General features: G+C 36.7%; 1 protein-coding gene across 1 annotated transcript; it reads right to left on the bottom strand.

Annotated features, from left to right (window-relative positions):
* Positions 1–1,116: 1,116 nt before the first annotated feature.
* Positions 1,117–24,055, bottom strand: LOC109057608 (visinin-like protein 1). The gene is made up of 4 exons (XM_019074838.2): positions 23,906–24,055; positions 4,921–5,094; positions 4,327–4,542; positions 1,117–4,227 (listed from the first exon to the last, which is right to left on the bottom strand). The coding sequence occupies exons 2-4, from the start codon at positions 5,080–5,082 to the stop codon at positions 4,030–4,032; spliced, it is 576 nt and encodes a 191-aa protein (XP_018930383.1). The 5' UTR covers positions 5,083–5,094; positions 23,906–24,055; the 3' UTR covers positions 1,117–4,029.
* Between the last annotated feature and the right edge of the window lie 1,581 nt (positions 24,056–25,636).

Genomic DNA, 25,636 nt, shown 5'->3' on the forward strand with positions numbered 1-25,636 from the left:
TAAGAAAAATAACATTTGAATGATCATTTTGCCACAGTTTTTTGCTTGAACATGTTACACATATCAAATAATTTCTGTAATACATTTTCGTTTTAATTTTGCAACTTATAAAGCGTTAAAATGAATATTCATTTTACATATTAAAACTAGTGTATGAAATGGCAAATTAAAATTATATAAATACATTTTCATTTTCATTTTGCACCAAACGTTGCACAAATGTATGGGAAAATGTAAATGCAAAATACAGAAATGCATTGCCATTTTACATATTGCATTGTCATTTTGCATATTACATTCCCAATTGAATATTGCTACCCATATGCTTACACACTGAAAATCTACTCAAGTGAAGACGTGATGAAAAGACTGTTGTGAGTAATGTTGTTCAGCAGATATATTAAATGTTTAAATACATGTAAATAAATACATTTACATTTATTTTCAGACCTCATTATTTTTATATATTATTAAATGTTTATTATTATGAAATTATTTTTAACTTTATTTATTATATATATATATATATATATATATATATAAATATATATATATATATATATTTTTAATATTTATATATATATTTTTTATTTTTTTTTTACATGAAAACTGAATGACCAATAATGTCTCATACACCACTACCAGCATGTATTTCTCTATAACAATATGTACTTGCATTCATACATATTTATCTGGTCTCAAACCAACAAACCAGACCAGATTAACCTTTCTGTTAGACCATAAAACCTGTTTAGGTTGGTTAAAGTCATTTTCAACAGGGTTGTAGTGAGTGAGATGAGGCTGGCAGGAAGAGACCGATAGCTCAGAGATAGTTTAGTGTATCAATTTGTTGGCAAATTGCATGTGAGATATGTGTCCCTGGTGGAACGTCTACATTTATGCAATTCTCCCATCACACTTCAGATGTGCTACAGTGCTGCTACCATGACAACAGCGTTTATCATGACATCACTTCCCTAGAGTGACTCATACTGCGCAGGTCTCCAATATTTGTATGCATGAGAATGAGAGCGAGAGAGAACACTAGATAAATTGATGAGTTTGTCTGAAAGCATTTACCTAATCAGTAAGGACGAAAAACAACACACAGCCGGAGACGATTCGGTAGACATCCACATATTTAATTCTCTATGTAACAAAAATAATTACACATCTTTGTTCCAGAAGCTTTACGATATTGAAAAAAGTGAACAGAAACCAGGCATTTAGAAATGCACAGCACACATACAGTACAGAAAGCATTGCATTGCACAACTGGACACAATTACTCCCTTTTCAGTGTTATTATTCTGGGACATAACCAGAATTTGCAGTGTAAGATTACACATGTGACAAACTTACATTAAATTTTCAAGCTGTATTATAAATGTTAATGCAATCGAAATACATGTTCAATTATTGGGTGCAGGTTCGCATGTGTGTATACATATATATCTTATTTATTATCCAATTTTATGTTTATCGAGTCTTTGGCACAGAAATTCTCACATTGTATTTTAGCAGGGGCATGAGTAAATTTAGTGGCAGATCGGTACATTGCACAACATCTACAAGGCCCCTTTTGCACTTCCCATAATCATTACCCGTGACCATTACTGCGTTTATGTAATCTAATCACAGTGATCTTTAGATAGTCAGATGGTCAGTCTGAAAGATTGCAGGCCATACATTGAGTAATGCTGGTTCTGAATTGCGGTGGTAGGTCAAATTCAGTGACAGTGACCAATTAAATTTGATTGTCCCTTGTGAAAAAGAAGCACACTTTTGCATACTTTTAGAAAGAGTACTTAATATACTTTAAAGAATATACTTTAAGGGATACTCCACCCCAAAATGAAAATTTTGTTTAAATAAGGAACAAACCAAAATTTTCAGCAAATTGTAAGCTATTCCTTTCAATGGGGTTGCTGCTAAAATTCACATATTTTACATGTGGGCCCCTTCCTCCTGTGGGCCCTATAAGAGACTATAGCGAGACTGACAGCCCTGGTTCTGAGTGAAATCATAGTGTTTGAAGATCTGCTGCTAAAGTTAACAAGGCCAAGTTAATTAACATCTTTCACCACAGGGAGGCAGTCTAAAACTAAAGCTGTATTGCCTCTACTCACTACATAGTGCAACAGTATTCTCATGTTAGTAAGTATTGCGGCATAGTAACAATGACAAGAACAACACATTCTATGTCTGGTTTACATTTGTGTCCAATTATATTACAAGAGTAAAGAAAGGTAGTTTAACATTGACAATATTCACACAATTAAAATCCTCTTGGCTGACACCTGCAAAGCTTGTGAAATAAGAGATGAACTCATGAAGACTAAATTAAACTAAAGCTCTCGTGACAAAAAAAACAGCTCACCAGCCACACCAGGTACAACAAACACGACGGCGTAATACTCCTAGCACTGGCGTGAATTCATAAGAAAGAATTAATACAAAGGTTGAGGCATTTGTGTTCTCTTACATGAACTCGCACACACTCACACTGCAGCTTTCACACCAGATTATAATGAAGAAAATGCACACATTAGTTTCCTCTTCCACAGACAGACCCACGTACGTAAGTACAGTAAAGTTTTTTTTGTGTGTTAGCACACAAATCATTGCAGCTGTGTCAGATTATGAAAGCAGAGAAACATTTACATGTACATATTAAGCATGTGTATAGGCATTATGTACAGAATGTCATCATGTACATATTTTGTCAGTTCTCTAGTTAATAAATGCTACTCCTCATTTTCTGGCATGACCCGTTATGAAATATCATCCTTTTACTCAGCCATGGCTTTTCAGTTTTATCTCAGCCAATAACAATTAGAAGCCTATGCTTCATGATGGTATCATCAGTTTATGGCATTGACTGATGTGACAGTATTAGTCGCTGGAGTGTTATCTAGTGGGGTAAAGCGCTGCATTTGAAGGCATCCACAAATGTCAAAGGATACAGTCCTGCCCTGAACTCTCTGTGTTTTCTACAATACATTCTGTAATACTCCTCCTCTGGCACAACCTGTTGCTGTTCTGTCATTTTCAGTGTGGGGAAAAAACATAAATAAATAATAAAAAAGATGCATGGTATAAACATTTGGCTGTTATCCAATAAGCAGATAATTATTGTTATGTGCAATAACCGATAAATTATGGAAGCCCTCTTTCTTGTGTTCTTGTGATCTCGACACTGTTTCTGTAGATAAATGAATAAAATATAAATTCATTTCTATAAAAAAGAAATGCACAGTGTGAAAAATGGAAAATCCTTTTGAGATTTGCTAAAGATTACATTTAACAGTGTTATTAAATGACTTGTGTTTTTAAAGATTAACTTCAAGTGTAAATAAATAAATAAATCCAGTACACTGTAAATAAAATGATTGTTTTAAGTTCAAAGATTATTATTGTAGTATGTATGTCTTTCTACTTTAAAATGTCATGTTTAATTCATGTCTTGTTTGCCATTTCTTTGTAATTATTTGTGAAATTTACTAACAATTCCCAAATGACAACTGTTTCTACACCATTTTTTTTCCAAGTGTATATAGTTCCCATATATTGTTATTCTGATCCATTTTAATCTTGGATTAAAATGGATCAGAATTAAATTATTATTAAATCATTTATAATTATTAAATTAAATTGTTCAAATATGTTTTTAATCCTAAAAAGAGAGCTAGATGCCTGTCTGTTGGCTCAATAGCGACCTTTTTGAGGAAAGAAATGTCTTCAGTATTCAATCTTTCAAACTTTTTGATTCTTGAGGCTGGAAAGCAGACAGAATGTGTAATAAGTGATACAGAGTGGAAAAGACTCTCGCTTGCATTACTTTCATTAATCATTCCAAATGGCCATAAGCATTCCCTCAGCATTGCCAAGATTATCATGCAGTCTAACTTATGTTCAACTGTATGTACATTTTCTCTCATTATCTATTACCTACATCTCTCTAGAAGTCTGTACATGGTTCTCCTCCACTCCCTACACCCCCTTCACTCCTCTTCTTCCTCTCCTTCCTTACTTCTGCATGTCACACTGCAGTAAAAGAACAATGGAGGGGTCGCTCTTGGCTGCCTCTTTGAACTCCTCCAGTGTGATCTCGTCGTTGTGATCCTTGTCCATCTTGCTGAAGATTTTGTCCACACGCTGCTGTGGGGTCAGCCCGTCCTCGTTCATACGCATCATGATCACCGTGCCAACCATCTTATAGATTGCCTGGACATCAGAGACACCCCGAAAAACATGGGGTGAACACATTTCTAAGGCAAACTCATATTTGATTATGTGCCACAAAGCCTTCTATGAATCCCTCACCTCAATGATCTCTAGCATTTCCATACGTGTGATCTTGCCATCTCCGTCCAGGTCGTACATGTTGAAGGCCCAGTTGAGTTTCTGCTCAAAACTTCCCCTGGAAGTGATGGACAGTGCGCAGATGAACTCCCTGAAGTCAATGGTACCATCACCGTTTTTGTCAAATGTCCGAAAGGCATGCTGGGCAAATTTTGAAGCGTCGCCATAAGGAAAGAACTGAAAGACACAAAACAGATTCAGCAACTGGCTTTCAGTACAAACACATTGGCCTAAGTAAGGGAATAAAGACTTGGAATATAGCACACAAGTCATATGGGCCATTTGTATGATATTTTTATGGTGATTTCTAATTATTTTTGAAGCTTTACAGTCTCTGGTCACAATAAGATCTCATTTTATGGAAAGTATAAAGGTCAGTATTCTGCTTAACCTTTTTTGTGTTCCACATAAGAGTAAATCATGACAGAATTTTCTTATTTGGGTGAACTAAAGCCTTGACATTATTTTTCATTATGTTTTTAAACCCCATCACGTACCTCCGGGTCACACTGTAGTAATATCTAATGTGTAAAGCATCCCTATGACGTCCCTCACCTTGACATAGAGTTGCTGGAACTCTTCCAGATTGAGGATGCCAGATGGACAGTCCTTCAGGAATCCCTTGTACCACTGCTTCAGCTCAGCTTCGTTGAACTCTGTACTCTTGGTCAAGTCATCTAGCACCTCAGGAGCAAGCTTGCTGTTGTGTTTCCCCATCTTTCTACCTCTCTGTGGACAAGGTGGGCATAGAGCCATTAAAATACATGCATGCTTTATAGATTAGCAGCAGCAATCAAAAACAGAAATTTATTGTGGACAGTAGGTCTTTTGACAAGATTAATGTGAAGCATTAATGCAGCCGCAAATTGCATCATTTCACACCTTTCTCATTTCCTCTGCCTCAAGTATCGGAAACATCAAGAGTATAAAGCAAGACTGTATCATTAACAAAAACTATTATCATTAACAAAGACGTTTGTTAATTAAAATGGTATTGCATGGTCTCTCAAGTCAAGTTCCCATTAATTTTCTCCATTGAGTAATAAATAAAAAAAAATCAGAATTTACATTGAGCTCCAGGGGCTAATAATCAATGGTGTGTTTCTGTTGAAGCCATGAGCCAGTGCGATTTCACATTTTTTGTTAAATTGTAAGTAAATTCATGTGAAGAACTACATCACCATGAACCCTGAAGAAAAAGTCTAAAGTTAGTGAAAATAAAATGTCAAAATATGGGTAAAATTATGTTCCATCGTCATTCAGTGTAACAAATAAAAAATGTAATGTAAAAATGAAACAATATTAAAGATGTTTTTAATCCCTATGGAGCAAATTAATACCAGTTTGCAGTATCAAGCAGCTTAACCGTTTTGCACTGCTAAAATAACTGTAAGTGAATGACATTGGAAGTCTTGCATTAAAATAAGGTGAATAGTGTTGAAAAAAATTACTTGTTTTTATTTTTGTTTTATATAATGAGTTTGTGTTTCAGATTAGTTTTAATTAGTTTCACTTGTTCATATATTTTAGCTGTAAGGTTGGAAATTGTTTAGCATTAATATTCTTCCTTTCTGCAAAAATCTAGCTGTGATTTCCACTCACTGATTGGTTGTTTTATGTTTGGATGTTTATGTCAGTCTGATGGTTGATTCATATAACAGAGTGGTTTCTTATCATATTATTTTAATGGAATGTTGTAATTATAAACACAATGGTTTGCATTTACTGTACCATTTACTGTACTTTGTTATTCTTGTAGTTATTTACCTACAGCGTCTAATGATTCTGAAGTTTTGCACATTCACACACAAAATATCTTGCTTCCATATTACAAACTAAGGTGGATAAGTAACGCTGTGTAAAGAACAAACTGATTAGAACTAATCACAGTTGATCTTTCCATTCTGTTAGCAGCTGTTCCCTGCTGTCCTTTTGGGGTTTTACACTGTCATGACATTATGGCTTATAACATGTCTGCTTCTGGCAGAATATGAGATATATTAAACCAAATCCAAATTGCTCTGGGCTTTGAAAATGGATATATTTGGGTGCACAAATGACAAATGAAGCACTGTGTTAATGAGTCATTATCTCCGCTCTCAGATTATTAAAGTTCATTAAATATTGAGCAGGTCTAAATAGTTGACGAGGGGCACATGATGACGGAATACAGCAGCAGCAGCAGCAGCTTTGCAGAGGAACTCATCTGAGAGCTGGTCGCCCACAGCACTATTTTCTCCCCCTGACAGAAGGTCATTTAAGTGGGATCATGATGACTAATCAGAGGTGAGCATTCATCTCCTCTCATTTTCTCTTGCTCTTTTTCACTCCCTCTCTGCCGCTGACCTTTTTTGGAATCCTGTGGTCGGACGGCTTTGCTAATCTTGGCATCTTTCTGATTAGTTAACTTTAGACAGGGGGGTTTAATTAAAGATCTAAGTGGATAATGAACTATATGGCTGACAATATTCGCCTCAAGGCTCTGGAAAGCTGATACTTTGGGGCTGGTGAGACAATTCACTATTGTTTTCAATCAGAAAGGCTTCCATCAAACACTGCAAGCACTCATGCCCACAGGCCGACCTTTGTTAACTCGTTTATAATAAGTGACTGCTCAAAGAGCCGACGTGCAAGAGGAAACAAAATCTGTCAATCATTACTCCAGAGCCCTCCATGAAACTACAAAGGAAATGAAGAACGGCTCAAATTGGAAAGCAATGTTGGTGGAGGGGCATATGAAAGTTAATCTACACCTATATTGCTTTGGAACCTGTGGGCGAGTTGTGTGGTTACCTGGGAGTTGTAATATGTTGAAGTTGAACACACTTTGTGATTTTTTTTATATATATATACACACAGTGGTGGAAATGTCCAAATTTCACTGGGGGGCCTCTTAGCTTGGAAAGGGGTGGGGGTAGTTTTAGATCACCTTTCGGATGTATTTAATTATAAAACCCTTTACAATCTATAATAACATAAAACTTATTTAATACAGGTGCTGGTCATATAATTAGAATATCCTCAAAAAGTTGATTTATTTCATTAATTTCATTCAAAAAGTGAAACTTGTATATTATATTCATTCATTACACACAGACTGATAGATTTAAAATGTTTATTTCTTTTAATTTTGATGATTATAACTGACAACTAAGGAAAATCCCAAATTCAGTTTCTCAGAAAATAAGAATATAACTTAAGACCAATACAAAGAAAGGATTTTTAGAAATCTTGGCCAACTAAAAAGTATAAAAATGAAAAGCATGAGCATGTACAGCACTCAATACTTAGTTGGGGCTTCTTTTGCCTGAATTACTGCAGCAAGTCCTTTTGCCTGAATTTTCGGCCTAATGGTTAGAGAGTCGGACTCCCAATCGAAGGGTTGTGAGTTCGAGTCTCGGGCCGGCAGGAATTGTAGGTGGGGGGAGTGCATGTACAGTTCTCTCTCCACCTTCAATACCATGACTTAGGTGCCCTTGAGCAAGGCATCGAAACCCCCAACTGCTCCCCGGGCGCCGCAGCATAAAATGGCTGCCCACTGCTCCGGGTGTGTGTTCACAGTGTGTGTGTGTGTGTTCACTGCTCTGTGTGTGTGCACTTCGGATGGGTTAAATGCAGAGCATGAATTCTGAGTATGGGTCACCATACTTGGCTGAATGTCACGTCACTTCACTTCACTTTACTGAGTTTGGGTGTGGATTGTTGTCTGTATGTCTGTTGCACTGCTCAGGTGTTATGAGAGCCCAGGTTGCTCTGATAGTGGCCTTTAGCTCTTCTGTATTGTTGGGTCTGGCATATCGCATCTTCCTCTTTCCAATACCCCATAGATTTTCTATGGGGTTAAGGTCAGGCAAGTTTGCTGGCCAATTAAGAACAGGGATACCATGGTCCTTAAACCTGGTACTAGAGGCTTTGGCACTGTGTGCAGGTGCCAAGTCCTGTTGAAAAATGAAATCTGCATCTCCATAAAGTTGGTCAGCAGCAGGAAGCATGAAGTGCTCTAAAACTTCCTGGTATATGGCTGTGTTGACCTTGGACCTCAGAAAACACGGTGGACCAACACCAGCGGATGATATGGCACCGCAAACATCACTGACTGTGGAAACTTTACACTGGACCTCAAGAAATGTGGATTGAGTGCCTCTCCTCTCTTCCTCCAGACTCTGGGAGCCTGATATCCAAAGGAAATGCAAAATTTACTTTCATCAGAGCACATTACTTTGGACTACTCAGCAGCAGTCCAGTCCTTTTTGAAGCGAGACGCTTCTGACACTGTCTGTTGTTCAAGAGTGGCTTGACACAAGGAATGCGACAGCTGAAACCCATGTCTTGCATACGTCTTTGTGTAGTGGTTCTTGAAGCACTGACTCCATCTGCAGTCCCACTCTTTGTGAATCTCCCCCACATTTTTGAATGGGTTTTGTTTCACCATTCTCTCCAGGGTGCGGTTATCCCTATTGCTTGTACACTTTTTTCTACCACACTTTTTCCTTCCCTTCACCTCTCTAATAATGTGCTTGGACACAGAGCTCTGTGAACAGCCAGCCTCTTTTGCAATGACCTTTTGTGTCTTGCCCTCCTTGTGCAAGGTGTCAATGGTCGTCTTTTGGACAACTGTCAATTTAGCAGTCTTCTACTTGATTGTGTAGCCTACAGAACTGAGAGACCATTTAAAGGCTTTGCAGGTGTTTTGAGTTATTTAACTGATTAGAGTGTGGCACCAGGTGTCTTCAATATTGAACCTTTTCACAATATTCTAATTTTCCGAGATACTGAATTTGGGATTTTCCTTAGTTGTCAGTTATAAACATCAAAATTCAAAGAAATAAACCATTTGGAATATATCAGTCTGTGTGTAATGAATAAATATAATATAAAAGTTTCACTTTTTGAATGGAATTAGTGAAATAAATAAACTTTTTGATGATATTCTAATTATATGACCAGCACCTGTATTTTCTCAAAACCTTCTTGGCTATCAAGACAAATATGGCCATATTAAAGATAAGATTGTGTATGAATTTGCACGTTATAGTGTAAGCATCATTAATGATCCCTTGTGTTTAATAAAAAAAAAAAGTGAAGTGAAAGAATGATTTAATAAAAAATGAGTATGATTAATAATTGTTTCTAATTGGCCGGATTAGCTAAGTCTGCAAAACACTTCTTATTTAGTTGTAGAGTATTGTATTTGTAGATTAAATTGAATAGTTTACACTTTGCATAAATATTTGCAATTAGTTTTTAAAAGGTAACATTACATTCTTCAGGATTCTACATTTACATTTCTTTATAGGAGCACTTGTACTCCTACTTAAAAAAACATCTTCTGATCAATGACAGAAATAAACCTTCCCATTATGAGGCTATATTCGACTCTTTAAAGTTGTTAAGTTTACCTTCGTAATACTAGTTTTTTTTCCTAGCGTTATTAAATGCATTTCATCTTTTGTATATAAAAAAAGTATATTTAAAAATTTTTAATTAAACAATAAATTCAATTAAAATAATAAGATACAATCAGGAAGAATAAGTTAACAGTCAAATGAAATCAGCATCAATTATTCATCTTTTCACTATCTTTTTCATCTTTTGAAATTATGCAGCCAAGCGATGATATCGCAGATCATTATTTAGTCTTGTGCAAACTTCATATAGCTAAAACTGTAAATTCTACTCCTTGTTACAAGTATGGTAGAACAATCACTTCTACCACAAAATACTGCTTTGTAAGTAATCTTCCTGATGTATCCCAATTCCTTAGCATATCCAAAACCTCAGAACAACTTGATGTAACAGAAAATATGGACTTTTCTAGCATTTTAAATACAGTTGCTCCTTTATCCTTAAGGAAGATTAAGAAAACAGTCTGACACCGTGGTATAATGAGCACACTCGCACCCTAAAGAGAGCAGCCCGGAAAATGGAGCGCAGCTGGAGGAAAACAAAACTAGAGGTATTTCGTATTGCTTGGCAGGAAAGTAACCTATCCTATAGAAAAGCATTAAAAACTGCTAGATCTGATTACTTTTCGTCTCTTTTAGAAGAAAACAAACATAAGCCCAGGTATTTATTCAACACAGTGGCTAAATTAACTAAAATTAAAGCATCAACAAGTGTTGACATTTCCCAACAGCACATCAATGACTTTATTAACTACTTTACTTCTAAGATCAATACTATTAGAGATAAAATTGTAACCATGCAGCTGTCAGCTACAGTATCGCATCAGATAGCGTGCTATAGATCACCTGATGAACAATTCCACTCATTCTCTACTATAGGAGAGGAAGAATTGTATAAACATGTTAAATCATCTAAACCAACAACATCTATGTTAACCCCTATTCCATCTAAGCTCCTAAAAGAAATGCTTCCAGAAGTTATAGATCCTCTTCTGACTATTATTAATTCATCATTGTCATTAGGATATGTCCCTAAAACCTTCAAACTGGCTGTTACTAAGCCACTCATTAAAAAAACACAACTTGACCCCAAAGAACTAGTTAATTACAGACCGATCTCGAATCTCCTTTTTCTGTCCAAGGTACTAGAGAAGATAGTATCCTTACAATTATTTTCCTTCTTAGAGAAAAATGGTATCTATGATGATTTCCAGTCAGGATTTAGACCGTATCATAGTACTGAGACTGCTCTAATTAGAGTTACAAATAACCTGCTCTTATCATCTGATCGTGGTTGTATCTCTCTATTAGTGCTATTGGATCTTAGCACTGCGTTTGACGCTATTGACCACAACATTCTTTTGCATAGTTTAGAAAACTTTGTTGGCATTAACGGAAGTGTATTAGCATGGTTCAAAACGTACTTATATGACTGCCATCAATTCGTAGCAGTGAATGAAGAGGTATCATAGCGATCACAAGTGCAGTATGGAGTACCTCAAGGCTCAGTACTAGGGCTGTTACTCTTCACGCTTTACATGTTACCCTTGAGAGATATCATCGGGAAATACGGTGTTAGCTTTCACTGTTATGCTGATGATACTCAGCTCTATATTTCTTCATGGCCCAGCGAAACATACCAATTTGAAAAACTAACGGAATGCATAGTCTATAAAAAAAAAAACTGGATGGCGGGTAATTTCTTACTGCTAAATTCTGGAAAAACAGAGGTGTTAATTATAGGACCTAAAAACTCTGCATGTAATAACCTAGAACACAGTCTAACAATGGACGGCTTCTCTGTCAATTCCTCGTCATCAGTTAGGAACCTAGGTGTGCAAGTATGACCTTATTAGCCAGGTTTATGTCAACACTGCACTTGCTACCTATTAAACATCATATTGATTTTAAAATCTTGCTTATTACTTATAAAGCCCTGAATGCTTTAGCACCTCAGTATTTGAATGAGCTCTTGTTACATTATAGTCCTCCACGTCCGCTGTGTTCTCAAAACTCTGGCAATTTGATAATACCTCGAATATCAAAGTCAACTGAGGGCGGCAGATTCTTTTCCTATTTAGCACCCAAACTCTGGAATAACCTACCTAACATTGTTCGGGAGGTAGACACACTCTTGCAGTTTAAATCTAGATTAAAGACCCATCTCTTTAACCTGGCTTAAACATAGCACACTAATATGCTTCTAATATCCAAATTCGTTAAAGGATTTTTAGGCTGCATTAATTAGGTCAATCAGAACCGGGAACACTTCCCATAACACCCGATGTACTTGCTACATCGTTAGAAGAATGGCATCTACGCTAATATTAGTCTGTTTCTCTCTTATTCCAAGCTCACTGTAGCCACCAGATCCAGTACGTATCCAGCACAGATGGTGGATCAGCACCTAGAAAGGACCTCTATAGCCCTGGAAGACAGTGGAGACCAGGACAACTAGATGAGCCCCAGATACAAATCCCCTGTAAAGATCTTGTCTCAGACGACCACCGGGACAAGACCACAGGAACCAGTTGAGTCCTCTGCACAATCTGACTTTGCTGCAGTCTGGAATTTAACTGCTGGTTTTGTTTGGTCAGAGGAGAACTGGCCCCCAGACTGAGCCTGGTTTCTCCCAAGGTTTTTTCTCCATTCTGTCACCGATGGAGTTTTGGTTCCTTGCTGCTGTCGCCTCTGGCTAGCTTAGTTGGGGACACTTCATTTCCAGCAATATCGTTGATTTGATTGCAAATGATTGCAAAGATACTATTTAAACTGATCTGAGCTGGATGATGACATCTCTGAATTCAATGATGAACTGTCTTTAACTGAAAAATGAGTGTTTACTATTGTCATTTTGCATTATTGACACACTATTTTCCTAATTAATGTTGTTCAGTTGCTTTGACACAATCTGTATTGTTAAAAGCGCTATATGGTGACTTGACCAGGAGGTGCACAAAATAACACAAATTAAGGAATATTTACAGACTGTTAAACGAGACTCAGAGGTGGATGTATTTAAATTCATTATAACAATGTTATAATGTTTTTAATATAGGCCTAAGGTTTTAAATATAGAAATATTAAAGGATTTAAATAACTCAATTTACACTTTAAAAATAAAAATGAGAGCCAAATTGTCACTGAATCATTCATTCAATCGATTCATTCAAATGGCTGAATAATTTAGGAATTAAGCAAATTACTGTCTTTATTAATGGGACATTAATTATTTGAACTATTAACTCACTAGATTTGTTCAGAAAAGCAGATTCATTCATAAACGAAACACCGCTGCGTTTGCTTGGAGATGCTCAAAGACTAAGCTGTGACTTTGTTTGGAACAATTTTTGTTGGTGAAATATAGCATTCAGGTATTATATGGCCAATCTTAAAAGACGGCATTGTGCAGCTAACCTTAGAAACAAATATACCACTACGTTTTTAGTATATATTGCGCTACGTTCATGTGCAGAACTGGTATCCCTTTCGTAGACTTCTGAATGGATAAAATGTAGAACTCACTTTGATTTCCAAAAAAAACCTAAGCAGTTGGAACTTGAACCAACCCTCAGAATTCACTCCCCGGACTCCGAAGCATCCCCCAGCAAAACTTTATCCCACTAGTTTTGGCTTGTTGTTTAAGCAATACATACACTACAGTCCCAGATTGTAGCCAACTAGCAGCATCTGCTCGTCTGTGTCTTAGTGTGTGCACTATTGAGACACGATGTGACAAATTTTAAACTCAGTAATAAGGTGAAGGTTGGACAGAGCAGCCCCATCCTCAGCCATGGACAAGGCCCAATTTAATGCCTGTCAGTAAAGCAAATGTTGTAGCAAAATGATCTTCCAAAAGCACCTCAGCTGATAAGAAATATGGGCAGTCTTAAAACGAATGAAAAAAAAAAATACAAAGTACACAAAAAACCTTTAATCTTCTGATTGGCTTGTGTTGAGAATTAATGGTTTAATTGGGTCTTATAGTTACAATGGAAACTTAGTCTTCTTTTCCCAGTTGTTTGCTGTGGAATAAAATCTCTCCTGAGCTTTTGTCTGATGAGTCAATTCCTGCTTCATTTGCCACCCAAGAGGACGTTTCTGCTTATCAACGAATGCTTGCGTTTTTGTGGCTCCTATAGGATTATGACGGCTGCTTGAGGATTAGTCTAGCAGTGCTGAGGGAGGAAATGTGGGAGACACTGTAAAGCTGCTGCCATCACTACGCCACTTCGGTTTCTTTGAGCAAAGTGATGCTTATCTGTGAGGCTTTGCAGATTATTGCTTCATGTTTTAAGTTGCTTGAACCACATGCAACAGCCCTAGAGGTCGCTGGCTTGTCAGTGAAAAAGAAACTTCTGAAGGGCAGACGGACAGGGCTACATGGTTAGCTTTAGGCTTCCGAACAGGTAAATGACTGCACTGATAGCTTTCTAACAACTGCTCTTTTAAAGCAAACAAACTCCTCTCAGAAATATCAAAACAGTTCATTGGAAGTACACTCGAACATCAGGATTTTAGATTCATATTTACATGCATGTATAAGGGAAAAAAATGTCTAGTTTTACATGCTTTAATTTTTTTTTTCACTAATTTATTTATTTATATATTTTTGGCTTTTAGTAGTATCATCATCATCATCATCATTACTTCTATTACAGTAAAGATATTAAAAGGTTTGCATTATTTTGGCTATTTGACTACTGGTTATTTTCCCCACCCTTGCTACCTAGGTGACATCAGGTAAATGTTGTTTTATTGATTCTTTAGAATAACTTGAATATTAAGACAAGGTGTGTGTATTAAGAAAGTAAATACTGTCTATTTTGACTTTATGTTGACTTTAAAGACTATAAAGAACAAAACATTAATCGCTCTCACAAAACTCCTGTGACGAGACCAACAGGTCACGCACATTAATTCTGCTTCATGTTCTTTCAGTGATTTATTTTTTACAGAGGCACGTATAGCCGTTACCTTCCCGTCAGCAAGAAAACGGAGCCAATGTCTTCTGTGGCCTTGTTTCATGGCCTCTCCTATCACTTTCTCTCTTTCATCAGTTCTCCATTGTCACTCAGATTGATCGATGGACAGTGATTGCCTGTGTGGTCACTGCTGATGTCTTTGATATTCCAGCCACATCAGTCTGTGAATGTTCCTTTTAAGAGCCACCAAATGAGATGAGAACCCTGGGAGCTGAGATGTGCTGGACACTGGGATATTGGCAGTGGATTAATTCCCCCCACAGCGCACACACATAGAAGCACGCACACACAAATACACACACATACAAAGACATACAGGTCTGGCGCTTAAATGGATCCAGGTGGGAAAAATGATTTTTTTTTCAAGGCTTGGACATTGTACTGGCAATGGTCAGAGATTGAACGAGAAAAGAAGAGATGACTCAATTTGAGTCTCTTACAGACTTTATTCACCTCAGTGACCTTCTGCAAACTCTTTTGAGATCAACACACAGAAATGGGAGAAGCAACTGAGAGACGAAAAAGTAGTTTAGAGATTTCTAGATTTAAACCCTGAGAAAAAACCTAAGAAACACACAGAAACTCTCATATCTGTTTGGACTCTCTATTCACTGCAGAGGATCCATTGGTGAGCAAGTGATGTAATGCAACATTTCTCCAAATCTGTTCTAATGAAAAAAAACAAACTCATCTACATCTTGGATGGCCTGAGGGAGAGTACATTTTCAGCAGTTTTTAATTTTAGGGTGAACTAATACTTATATACTTCTTGGATTTCGTTAGGGTGAGTACTTTTGTGGCGTGTCTTTGACTTTCTTGCCTGAGTGCATGTGTCTCTGCTGAGAGTTGCCACCAATTCCATTCACCGCTGTCTTCCATCACTGCCTTTAACTCTCTCTCTTAACTCCCTATGACAGCTCTATGTAACAGGGGCCATGAACCTCACAGAGACAAGAACTGGGTGTTATCTGCATTGTCAGACATAATAGATCAAATGCAATGAAGTAGCTGTCATTTAAACAAATGGAGCTCCAAATGAAGATTCGGGAGGAGCATGTTCATCTAATCCTGTCAATCACAACACAAGGATTAATGGCTGCTTTCCTTATTCCTGCAATAATTCCTGTGGCATTGTTCCACCATCGCTCCAATTGACCTTTTTTTTTGCATTATTTTGACATACTTAGATAATTATTTAAAAATTACATTTTGTGCTTTCAAGAATGCATCAGAAATCAAGAAATTTATATTGTTATATTAAAATATATTAACAGATTAAAGATAGAAAATGTTTTTAGCAAATAATATGGGTAAAAACATTTTTTTTTAAATTCTATATTCTGAAGAGAGATTACTAAAATGTGTTATTAACATATAAAGGTGAAACAGTACACACACACACACACACACACATACATACACACATGCACCAGTCCAGCACACAAACACACATCCGATTGAGCGTCACTGACCTGAATAGAAAGGGTGCTTTAAGTACACTGTAAGGACACTAGCCTTTTCACAACAATGTTCCGGCCCTTTTATGTTGGACAAAAGTGGCATGTTACAAGTGTGTTTTATCAAAACCCTGGGATGATACCACTGGTGAATAATTGGTTGTCCTGGTAACAGACCAGGAAGCTTTCACAAAATTTGTGTCACAAAATTCAGCAAATAACAACTGGTTAGAAGCTATGCCATGGATGGATGTTCTCTTTGGCTTATTTTTGGCTCTTTCTTCGCATGAAACAGCAAAAGCAAATCTTAAATTTGATTTATTATTTTCTATTCAGGGGCTGAAATTTTAAGTTAGCCATTTCAGGAAGGAATTATCTCAAGTAAACTTAACCAGTAAAAAAAGGTAAGACCGCATAAAAATGGCATTCAAAATAGAATTTAATCTTGTAAATAAATATAGATTATTTGAAATAATAATAAATATTTATGGATGTATGATATATAACAGAGGTCCCTTTTCTATATATATATTTTTTTCTAATTCAAACATTATACTGTTTTTCCCCCCAAAGTTTTCAATTAACTTTTCATTTAAAGAAACATTTCTATATAATATAAAGTAATATAGTCAGTAAATTGGAAAAATACTAAATCATGATCAGCAATTGTGGTTAATATTATGATCCTTTTCTCAGTCTACGAAGGTTTTATGGACATTTACGTCACTCCTGAAGCTTTTTATGCCACCTTCTCATGACTGCAGTTCAATTACAGGTGAGTCATAAAATTCTCCTCTGACTCATGTGGCATAACATCCAATAGTGGGCATAAATAATGCAGCTGTTTGGAGATATGCATGATAAAGGTCAACCATGCTTATCTGGAGTCAAAGGGGGCACATCCAAAACTGTCATTCATCATCATCATCTGCCAAAGGAGCTTTTGTGAGCAAAAGAGGCAACATAAAGGAGATTCTTCAATTATACATGAACAGATCAGTAGGGAAAATACATAGTCCCTTTATTTTCCTCTGTATCTGTCAGTAACAACAAACCTCTCTGTCCCTGACTGTATTTTTTCTCACACCCACAGGGCATGGTGGCAGATGGTTCAGGGCAGTAATTTAAGGTAGTTGCAGTAGGCAAGGGGCTGCTGGGTCCCATGCGGGGTATGGGGCACAGACAAACAAATTACTTAGCAACTGCAGAACTGTAGCTATGCTCTCGAGCTGGGACACTAAACGTAGGATCTTCTAAAAGCAACAAATGCCTAAACAGTAATAATATAATCATTTCTGTAGATACATCTTGATTTTTTGATATTTTGTCTCTGTGTTTTATCTATATGTTAAGGTCCAGCATTATTTTGGACCCTATTGTCTTTTTTTTTTGCATGGACAAAAACAGTTGAAATATACTTCAAAATATTTTGCTTTATGTTCAACAGAAGAAAGAAAGTCATACAGGTTTAGAACGACATGAGGGTGAATAAATGAGTTTTCAATTTGCTATCCAATCTCTTTAGGTAGAGGTCAGTTGCTTTTTCATGGACAAATGCTCTATCTCAGAACTTACCACTGTCTCAAACTCTACTCAGATTTGCAAAGATATCAAACTCTGTAATCAAGTTAAGATATTTAAATATGAACCCAAACATTTCTCATAAAAAAAAAAAAATATCAAGGATAATTTTATTTGAGTTCTTTATAATGGCAAAAAAGAGAGTCTAATTTGTGTTTATTTTTATTTCTTTTACATTAAGGATTTTCCTGAGAAACATCTCAGACAAAGTCGATACTAAAATGAAACATGGCTGAGAATCCCGTCTCCTGAGCTATGAAAGAGCAACCTCTAAGCAATATTTTTTTTTTTCTCTGGGATAAAAACAACTAGTCATGTTTACGGCCTCTAAACGAGTCCCACAGCATCATGTTAAATTAGACCCTCTGGTGTTTCTATAGTGATGTCTCTCCACTCCAGTGCTGAAGAATATTCTCCTCTCTCAGGAGAAGAGGGCAACCCAATGAAGGTCACCGCACCTGCTCTCTACCTCTCAAAATATCGTACGTACTAAGTACTGTCATTTGTATCTGCTAATGCAACACTGTTGTAGTTGATAGCTGGAAATACAAAGAAGCATAATGCTGTATTTTAAGGAAACTAAAAGCACTATAGTTCCACTCCACAGAATACAATGAAACTACCTAATTCTTCGTCAAAAACCAACTGTTTTATGTTCTAAATTAGAGATATTTTTGTGCATTGAGATAAAAAAACGTGTTAATAGTAACATCAATTATTGTTATTACTAAGGCAAGCAGAGTGAGTGATTTGAACCATAATACAAACACAGAATCAAACCACACCATTGCTACGGACTTGAATGATAGCTCACTCATGTGGCTTGTTGAGTAGAGGTGTGCTATTACCTTTCTAAGTATTTAGAGTTTTTTGCTGATTTTCACCTGTCAGATGATATCAGATGAAAAACCATAGGTTTATATTACTGAATGCTGAAAACAGAATTATACCACAATACAAAACAGCAAGTGGCAGCAAGTTTTGCAGGCAGTCACCACTTACACAGGCTTATATATACAATTTTTATTAAATCTCATATAAATAATATGGTTACACTTTAGGGACAAATTCTCACTATTAACTAGTTGCTTATTAGTATGCATATTACGAAAATATTTAGTACTTACAAAGCAAATATTAATGCCTTATTCTGCATGACCATATTTTAGATACCTAAACTACCTTACTAACTATTAATAAGCAGCAAATTAGGAGTTTATTGAGGCTAAAGTCGTAGTTAATAGTGAGAAGTGGTGCCAAAACTTAAATACCACCAATAATATAGCCTAATATTAACATTAATATTAATTCAAATAATATAATATGATATAATATACTATATATTTGAAAACATTCAGTTCATTTCCTTGTATTATTGAAAAATGGTTGAAAGATGGTTGTCATAAGATAATCTAACCTGCTAAACAAAATATTATAAAATCATTACCATGTTTGAGAAATCAGGTTCTGTCCCTGCTAGAGTACAAAACAACAACATTGTAAACAGTTGATTTCAATAAACTCATGCCATCCATCTCTGTTAGGCAGAACAAAATATTGTACCATTAAACGGCTGTTGCAGATGCTGGAATAATAACTCTTGAGCAAAATCAGTATTTAGTATTCACAGCGGCGTGTCACACAGGTGCACAGTCTTTCTGTGTTCATTTTATTGTGCTGCATTTGATTTAAGTGGCTTGGCAGGCAGTGTTTGAACTGTGCCCTCTCGAGGATGGTACTTGGGGGTGGGGGGTGGGTGGGTATAAAGGGGATTATGAAATGTGGTGACCAGCCTGGGCAATCAGATACGGTTCCAGTGAAAAAAAAATAAAACTGTGCAAATCAATTGTAAATATCAAAAGTTAAATATCACCTCTCAGGAGGTGCAAATGTTACATATATGCTTATTTTCTATTACTAGTTCAATGTAAAATCAATTTGTGTTAAAATCAATAGGCTGGAAACTGACATGCAGTCAGAACCTAAAGGATGTGCTGCACCGTACTATCTATTGGAAGCACAGTGGGCATTCTGTGCCAACACTATGGGCCTGTTTACAGCTGGGCACTTAGCTATCCGATCGTGAAAAGACCAGGTGTAAATGCCCTCCAAAATGCTTTCGAGACGGATTTAAATCCGATCGCTTAAACCACTTCAAGAGGTGATCTGGGATGCATTCCAGATGAAACTGGACAAGTGTAAATGCATCTGGTTGCTGAAACAATATATGTAAATTTTTCTCCTCCCAAAATGTTAAAATAATTAGTGAGAACATTTTATAGGCTATATGACGTTATAGCTAGATATGACAGCACTAATGCAGGTGCATCGCCTGAGTATCTCTTCAGCAAGCCGATGCACAAATTGCAGCAAATGAAACTTAAAGTAATTTGCAGATGCTCAACACACAATCATTTTCATTAAAAGCAGTGAGACTAAATTATCTTATGAGTGCTGATGCCGCTCTCTGTCCTGTTGCAGTTTTTGATCTTGAAATTAGCTGATTATAAATAAAATGCATTGCATATTTGTTGCTTTCATTGACATGAACTAACGTTACATTTGCATATAGTGTGGGAATTGAAAGTTGGATAAATGTATCCGATTTGCCGAGATACATTTATGTGGCCAAGTGTAAATGGAACCGTTTTAACAAATCAGATAGCTATCCGATCAGAGAAAATGCATGAAGTGACCAGGTGTAAACAGACCCTATGTTTGCCATTGAATAGTCAGTCCTACTTTTCAAAATCAGCCTTATCATGGTTTAAATTTCATATCCTGCCTTATCTATATGCTGTAACATGGTGGGTAAATGCATTGAACAATTTGTTTTTAACACCCCGGGGCGTCATCCGATAACTCCAGCTGCTAAATGTATCTGACAGCATCCCCCTGTTATGACACTGTACTTGCCTGTCATTCAAATTCAGAACAGGAAACAGTGCAAAGAACAACAACAACAACAACACCAGAAAAAAAAAAAGATTAACAGAAAGGAAACAAGCCAGACCGCTTCTGTTTATTAACAGGATCCTATCTGAGAGGGTAAAAAAAATAGGCAACAGTCCTCATTCGTTCTTCCATGCAGGCATTCCTTTGTTTTTCCAGATCGAGCCGCCTGGAGGCCATTAGATCGGTCCCGCCAAAAAGCTGACAACTGTGTGTGGCTTTCAGAGCTCAGCCATTTTAAATCTGCCATCCATCTCCATGAAAACCAGAGCATGTGACGTAATCAGTCAGTCGGCCATGCGTGTGAGTGTAGTGCGATACTGCCCTATGCTCTTGTTGGGGACAAAATCAAGGGGACAGTTGGACGTATGTGTGCTGACCCTATGACCCATCCACAGTCTAGTACTACCTTTTAGTTCACCTAAAAAAACAAAAAAATTAACCATATAAAGCCTACTGTATCATATTCGATATGCAAATTTATGAGGTCTCTAAATGATTAACCTGATCAAAACTTAGCTGGACTTATACACAATCTTCAATATGCCTTCTGTCATATAATTGATAGTTTATGCTCTTTTTAGAAAGTAAAAGGCCTTTTAGAGTAATTCTTGTGTCTTTTTGCTGTGAAATCTTAACTGATTTTTAGAAGTAATACAAATAACTTTTTATTGTTAGTATATTTCAAGATGAATACTTATACGTCTTTTTTTTTTTTTTAGAAAAATCGTGAAAATGTGAGTATCAAAAATGACACTTCAGCCAGGCTTTTTGAAAAACATTCACTCTTAAAATAAAGTTTTTTTATTGGCATTTATGATTCCATGAAGAACCACCCATAAAACCTTTCAATTGCACAAAAGGTGGGTTTTAAAATGTTTTGCACACTTAGAAAAATATATTTTAATAACTGACTGAAATGTTGTTTTGGGTCCCTTTAGGAACCTTTATTTTTAAGACTTTTTTGTACCTCTCTCATTCAAGATTGTATTGTATTATATATATCTGCCATCATTCATGTTCAAATATGAGCTCCATATTCTCCTATATCATACAATATGGACCATAAAAGCCTGATGTATCAAATATGAAACTCAACAAATGATGAAGTAATGAGGCCATAGACCTCCACTCTTCTTACCACTGAAACCATCCCATATCTCTCTGCCCTCTTCCATGTTTTATCTAAGCATATGTAACCACTTCTGCATCCATTCATTATTTGAGCTTAATGAGCAGTGGCCGTGAGACATACTGAGCTCATTGAAGCTTCATGGCCACTCGAAGGCCCATCCAGATGGCAGCATGGATGCAAACAGACGTGGTGCCAACACGCTGATGCTCTCACAACTCGGTGTTGATCATTTTAGTGACAGTTCAGTGGTGAGCACTTGGTGACCAGTGAACAGAGCACTCAAAGAGCAGTCAATTATTTATTAACGTTGAGTGTTTATATGCAGATTGTTTACAAATGTAAACAAGGACACATTCACAAAGAAAGAAATGGAATACACATGGGATGTGTTTTAAAAATGTGTGAGCTGTTTACCTAGACAGCTTCCTTGGTGCCAGATGCCTAAAAATTCTCTAAAAGCCTATTGTGACTAAAAATGCTTCATGAGCTTAGAAATCCCTAGAAATATGCCTAACATATGCTGTATGCACCTATAATGTCCAAAAATGCAGCAACTCCCTATGATGCCAAAACAATTTTGCATGGGTCTTATGGTGCCAAAAAAACCTGCCATGTGCCTATGATGCCAAAAAATGCTGCATGCATTCATGATGCCCAAAAATGATCCCTAGAAATAAGCCAAAAATACGCTGTATGCACCTATAATGCCCAAAAATGCTGCAATGGCCTATGACACCTAAACAATTCTGCATGCATCTTATGATGCCAAAAAAACCCTGGTATGTCCCTATATGGTGCCCAAAAATGTTGCACGCATCCATGATGCCCAATAATGATTCCTAAACTGTGAACTATGTCTCAAATATGCTGTACGCGCCTATGATTCCCACAGCAAGCTGCACAAGTAATGCAAAAAATGCTGCAGAAAGAAAAAGGCTGCAAACCTATATGATGCCCAAAAATGCTACAAGCACATATGATGTCCAAAAATGACGCTCAAGTCCATGACTCCTAAAAATCCTCAACGCACCTATGAATGATAGTCAAAAATGCTGTATGCATCCATGATGCCCAAATATGAACTATGAAATATTCCTAAAATATAATGTAAGAGCCTGTGAAGCCAAACAATTATCCCTAGAGCAATGAAATATATGCCTAAAATATGCTGTATGCACGCATGATGCCCACAGCACGCTGACAAAAACGTCCAGAAATGCTGCAGGCATGATTCCTAAAACTACTTCAAGCACCTATTATGGCCAAAAATGCTGCATGCGTCCATGGTGCCCAAAAATTCTCCATAATGATGCCCAGAATCGCTGCGGTGCCCTATGGTGCCCACAATGCTGGAGGCACTTCAGATGGCCAAAAAATGCTGGCTTGGAAGGCAGCTGATTAGGTTTTGACCGAGACACAGCCATGTTGTCCCACTCATACATCCGTGGCGCAGACACAACACTGACTCACATCCACGCATCCATGAACTTTTCTGGTACCGCTCTATTCATAAACAAACCTTAACGCCCTAAGCTTGTGTCAATAGTACAAGCTAACAAATGCCACAGACCAAGTCCTAACTAGATAAACCACAAGCCAACTTAACACACAATTGAAATTAAAACCAAATGAACAATTATGAGTTTATTAGCCTGTTGGCGCAGCTCAAATGTAAATTTCGTTTTGTTTAGTCTTATTTTAATTACATTTATATGAACGCTCCATATATGAATGCATGAAGATTTAACAATCACGTTAATCCTTTAACGCAATACTTAAAAGTTATAATCGCACATTACTGAAAAACATTTGTCCCTTTATAGCAGAAAAAAAGTGAACGCAGTTTTATTAATGTGTTTTCAATTTATCAAGTGTTACTAACTGAAATATAAAATCTGTATGTTGTAGCCTATATTCAGCGAACCTTGAAGGAGCAATGCGCACGTTATGAAAATATTTATATATATATATGAAATGACAGAGACAAGTAGATAACTATTTCAATACAGATCCAATATTACTCACCCAAATATCGTGAGAGAAGTATCCGGTCTTTTATGTATCGCTCAAAGTGACTTGTACTCTCGCGGTTGGAGGAGTAAACTGTACTTCAACAGAGAAACGCCACCTATTTGTTTCTTCTCTGTGATGGGGAGGATGAATGGAGCGGTTTCGTTTCCCTTGCCAACACATTTGCATAAGGACCGCCTAATCCGACCTCTGATTGGCCAATGTCAAAGATTAGCGTGACTGTCAAAAATGATTCGTTTTTAACTGGATAGTCTCAACTGTCAGTCAAAAAACAGCTCGTTGACGCATACCTTACAAACTAGCGCTTGTTGCACCTTTCTGCGGGCATCACTGCGTGCCAACAGAGGAAATGTGCATGTTTATCTTTACTCGAACAGGTACTTTTATCATTTGCATTACATGTGTACATGTTGTACAGGTGAAAGAAATATGAAATACAGGTAAAATAATTCGTTGGATATGTCTATCTATCTATCTATCTATCTATCTATCTATCTATCTATCTATCTATCTATCTACAGGTAAAATAATTCGTTGGATATTCTATCTATCTATCTATCTATCTATCTATCTGTGTTTGTCCGTCTGTCTCCCTGCTATAAGCAGTGGGAAAAAAATGGTTGACAGTTTATCTTCTAACCCTAGGGTTGTGGGTTCGAGTCTGGGGCCGGCAATACCATGACTGAGGGGCCCTTGAGCAAAGCACCGAAACCCCAACTGCTCCCCGGGTACCGCAGCATAAATGGCTGCCCACTGCTCTGGGTGTGTGTTCAGGGTGTGTGTGTGTGTGTGTTCACTGCTGTGTGTGTGCACTTTGGATGGGTTAAATGCAGAGCACGAATTCTGAGTATGGGTCACCATACTTGGCTGTATGTCACGTCACTTTAACTTTTTTTTCATTTGTTGGTGACAAATTAAACCACATAAACATTTGATCAAGTTTGTGGTGGAGATGGAATGGAGTCAGTTTTAGATCTGGAGACTATTTTTAAAATTTTTCTCAATTGCTTTGGCTCAATTTTGAAACCAGCTTTACATTTTCTAGACTGTAAGTGCAATCACAACTCTACCAAATGTCTGCAAATATAGTAACTTGCCCAAATCTTTTTAAAATACAGATTTAAAAAGTAGGTAGAAGGTACTTGCAAAAAGTCAAGTAGTAAACAGAAAAATACTTTTGCATGTTTACAGGTAATTTATTTCTGCAATGTGTTACATGTGAATGGAAAACATTTGCATGTCCAAGCCATAAAGTCAACATTTGCCAGTTTAGCAGACATCAGGAACATTTCATGCCATATATTTATGGAATATACATGCATGTCTGACTGATTCTGATAAACGAATGAATAATTTTCAATCTGATGTCTCACTAAGTTGTGAAGAGTAGTAACTCATCAGTTTTAATCAAACAGCCTTGAAATGCATGTACAAATTGCAGACAATTGCCTTGTGCACATGTGCCATAATGTATGCAATTTGCTTAAATGAATAAAAAATTTAAATCTGGTGTGAACAAGAAACTAACTGTTTAGAGATCTGAATCTCATTCAAGAACTGAGCCCTGTCAATTGAGAAAAACTAGGTGACCTAACCTTGTGTTGTTTTACATCTAATAGCCAAAGTTCAATTCTAATTACGATATTGACACCTGAACAATTGATTGATTGGCAAGTAGTTTTCTTCTGAGACACAACATTCTAATGTTGTACTTAATTTCTTCCC

The sequence above is a fragment of the Cyprinus carpio genome, chromosome A19 (assembly GCF_018340385.1).
Source record: "Cyprinus carpio isolate SPL01 chromosome A19, ASM1834038v1, whole genome shotgun sequence".
NCBI classification, from domain to species: domain Eukaryota; kingdom Metazoa; phylum Chordata; class Actinopteri; order Cypriniformes; family Cyprinidae; genus Cyprinus; species Cyprinus carpio.

What these genes read in the sequence shown, in the direction of transcription:
- LOC109057608 (XM_019074838.2), bottom strand. Translation starts at nt 5,082, where the DNA reads ATGGGGAAACACAACAGCAAGCTTGCTCCTGAGGTGCTAGATGACTTG. An exon ending in TCCAGCAACTCTATGTCAAG is followed by an intron (nt 4,543 to 4,920) that starts GTGAGGGACGTC and finishes TGTGTCTTTCAG; the next exon opens with TTCTTTCCTTATGGCGACGC. An exon ending in AAATGCTAGAGATCATTGAG is followed by an intron (nt 4,228 to 4,326) that starts GTGAGGGATTCA and finishes TCTGATGTCCAG; the next exon opens with GCAATCTATAAGATGGTTGG.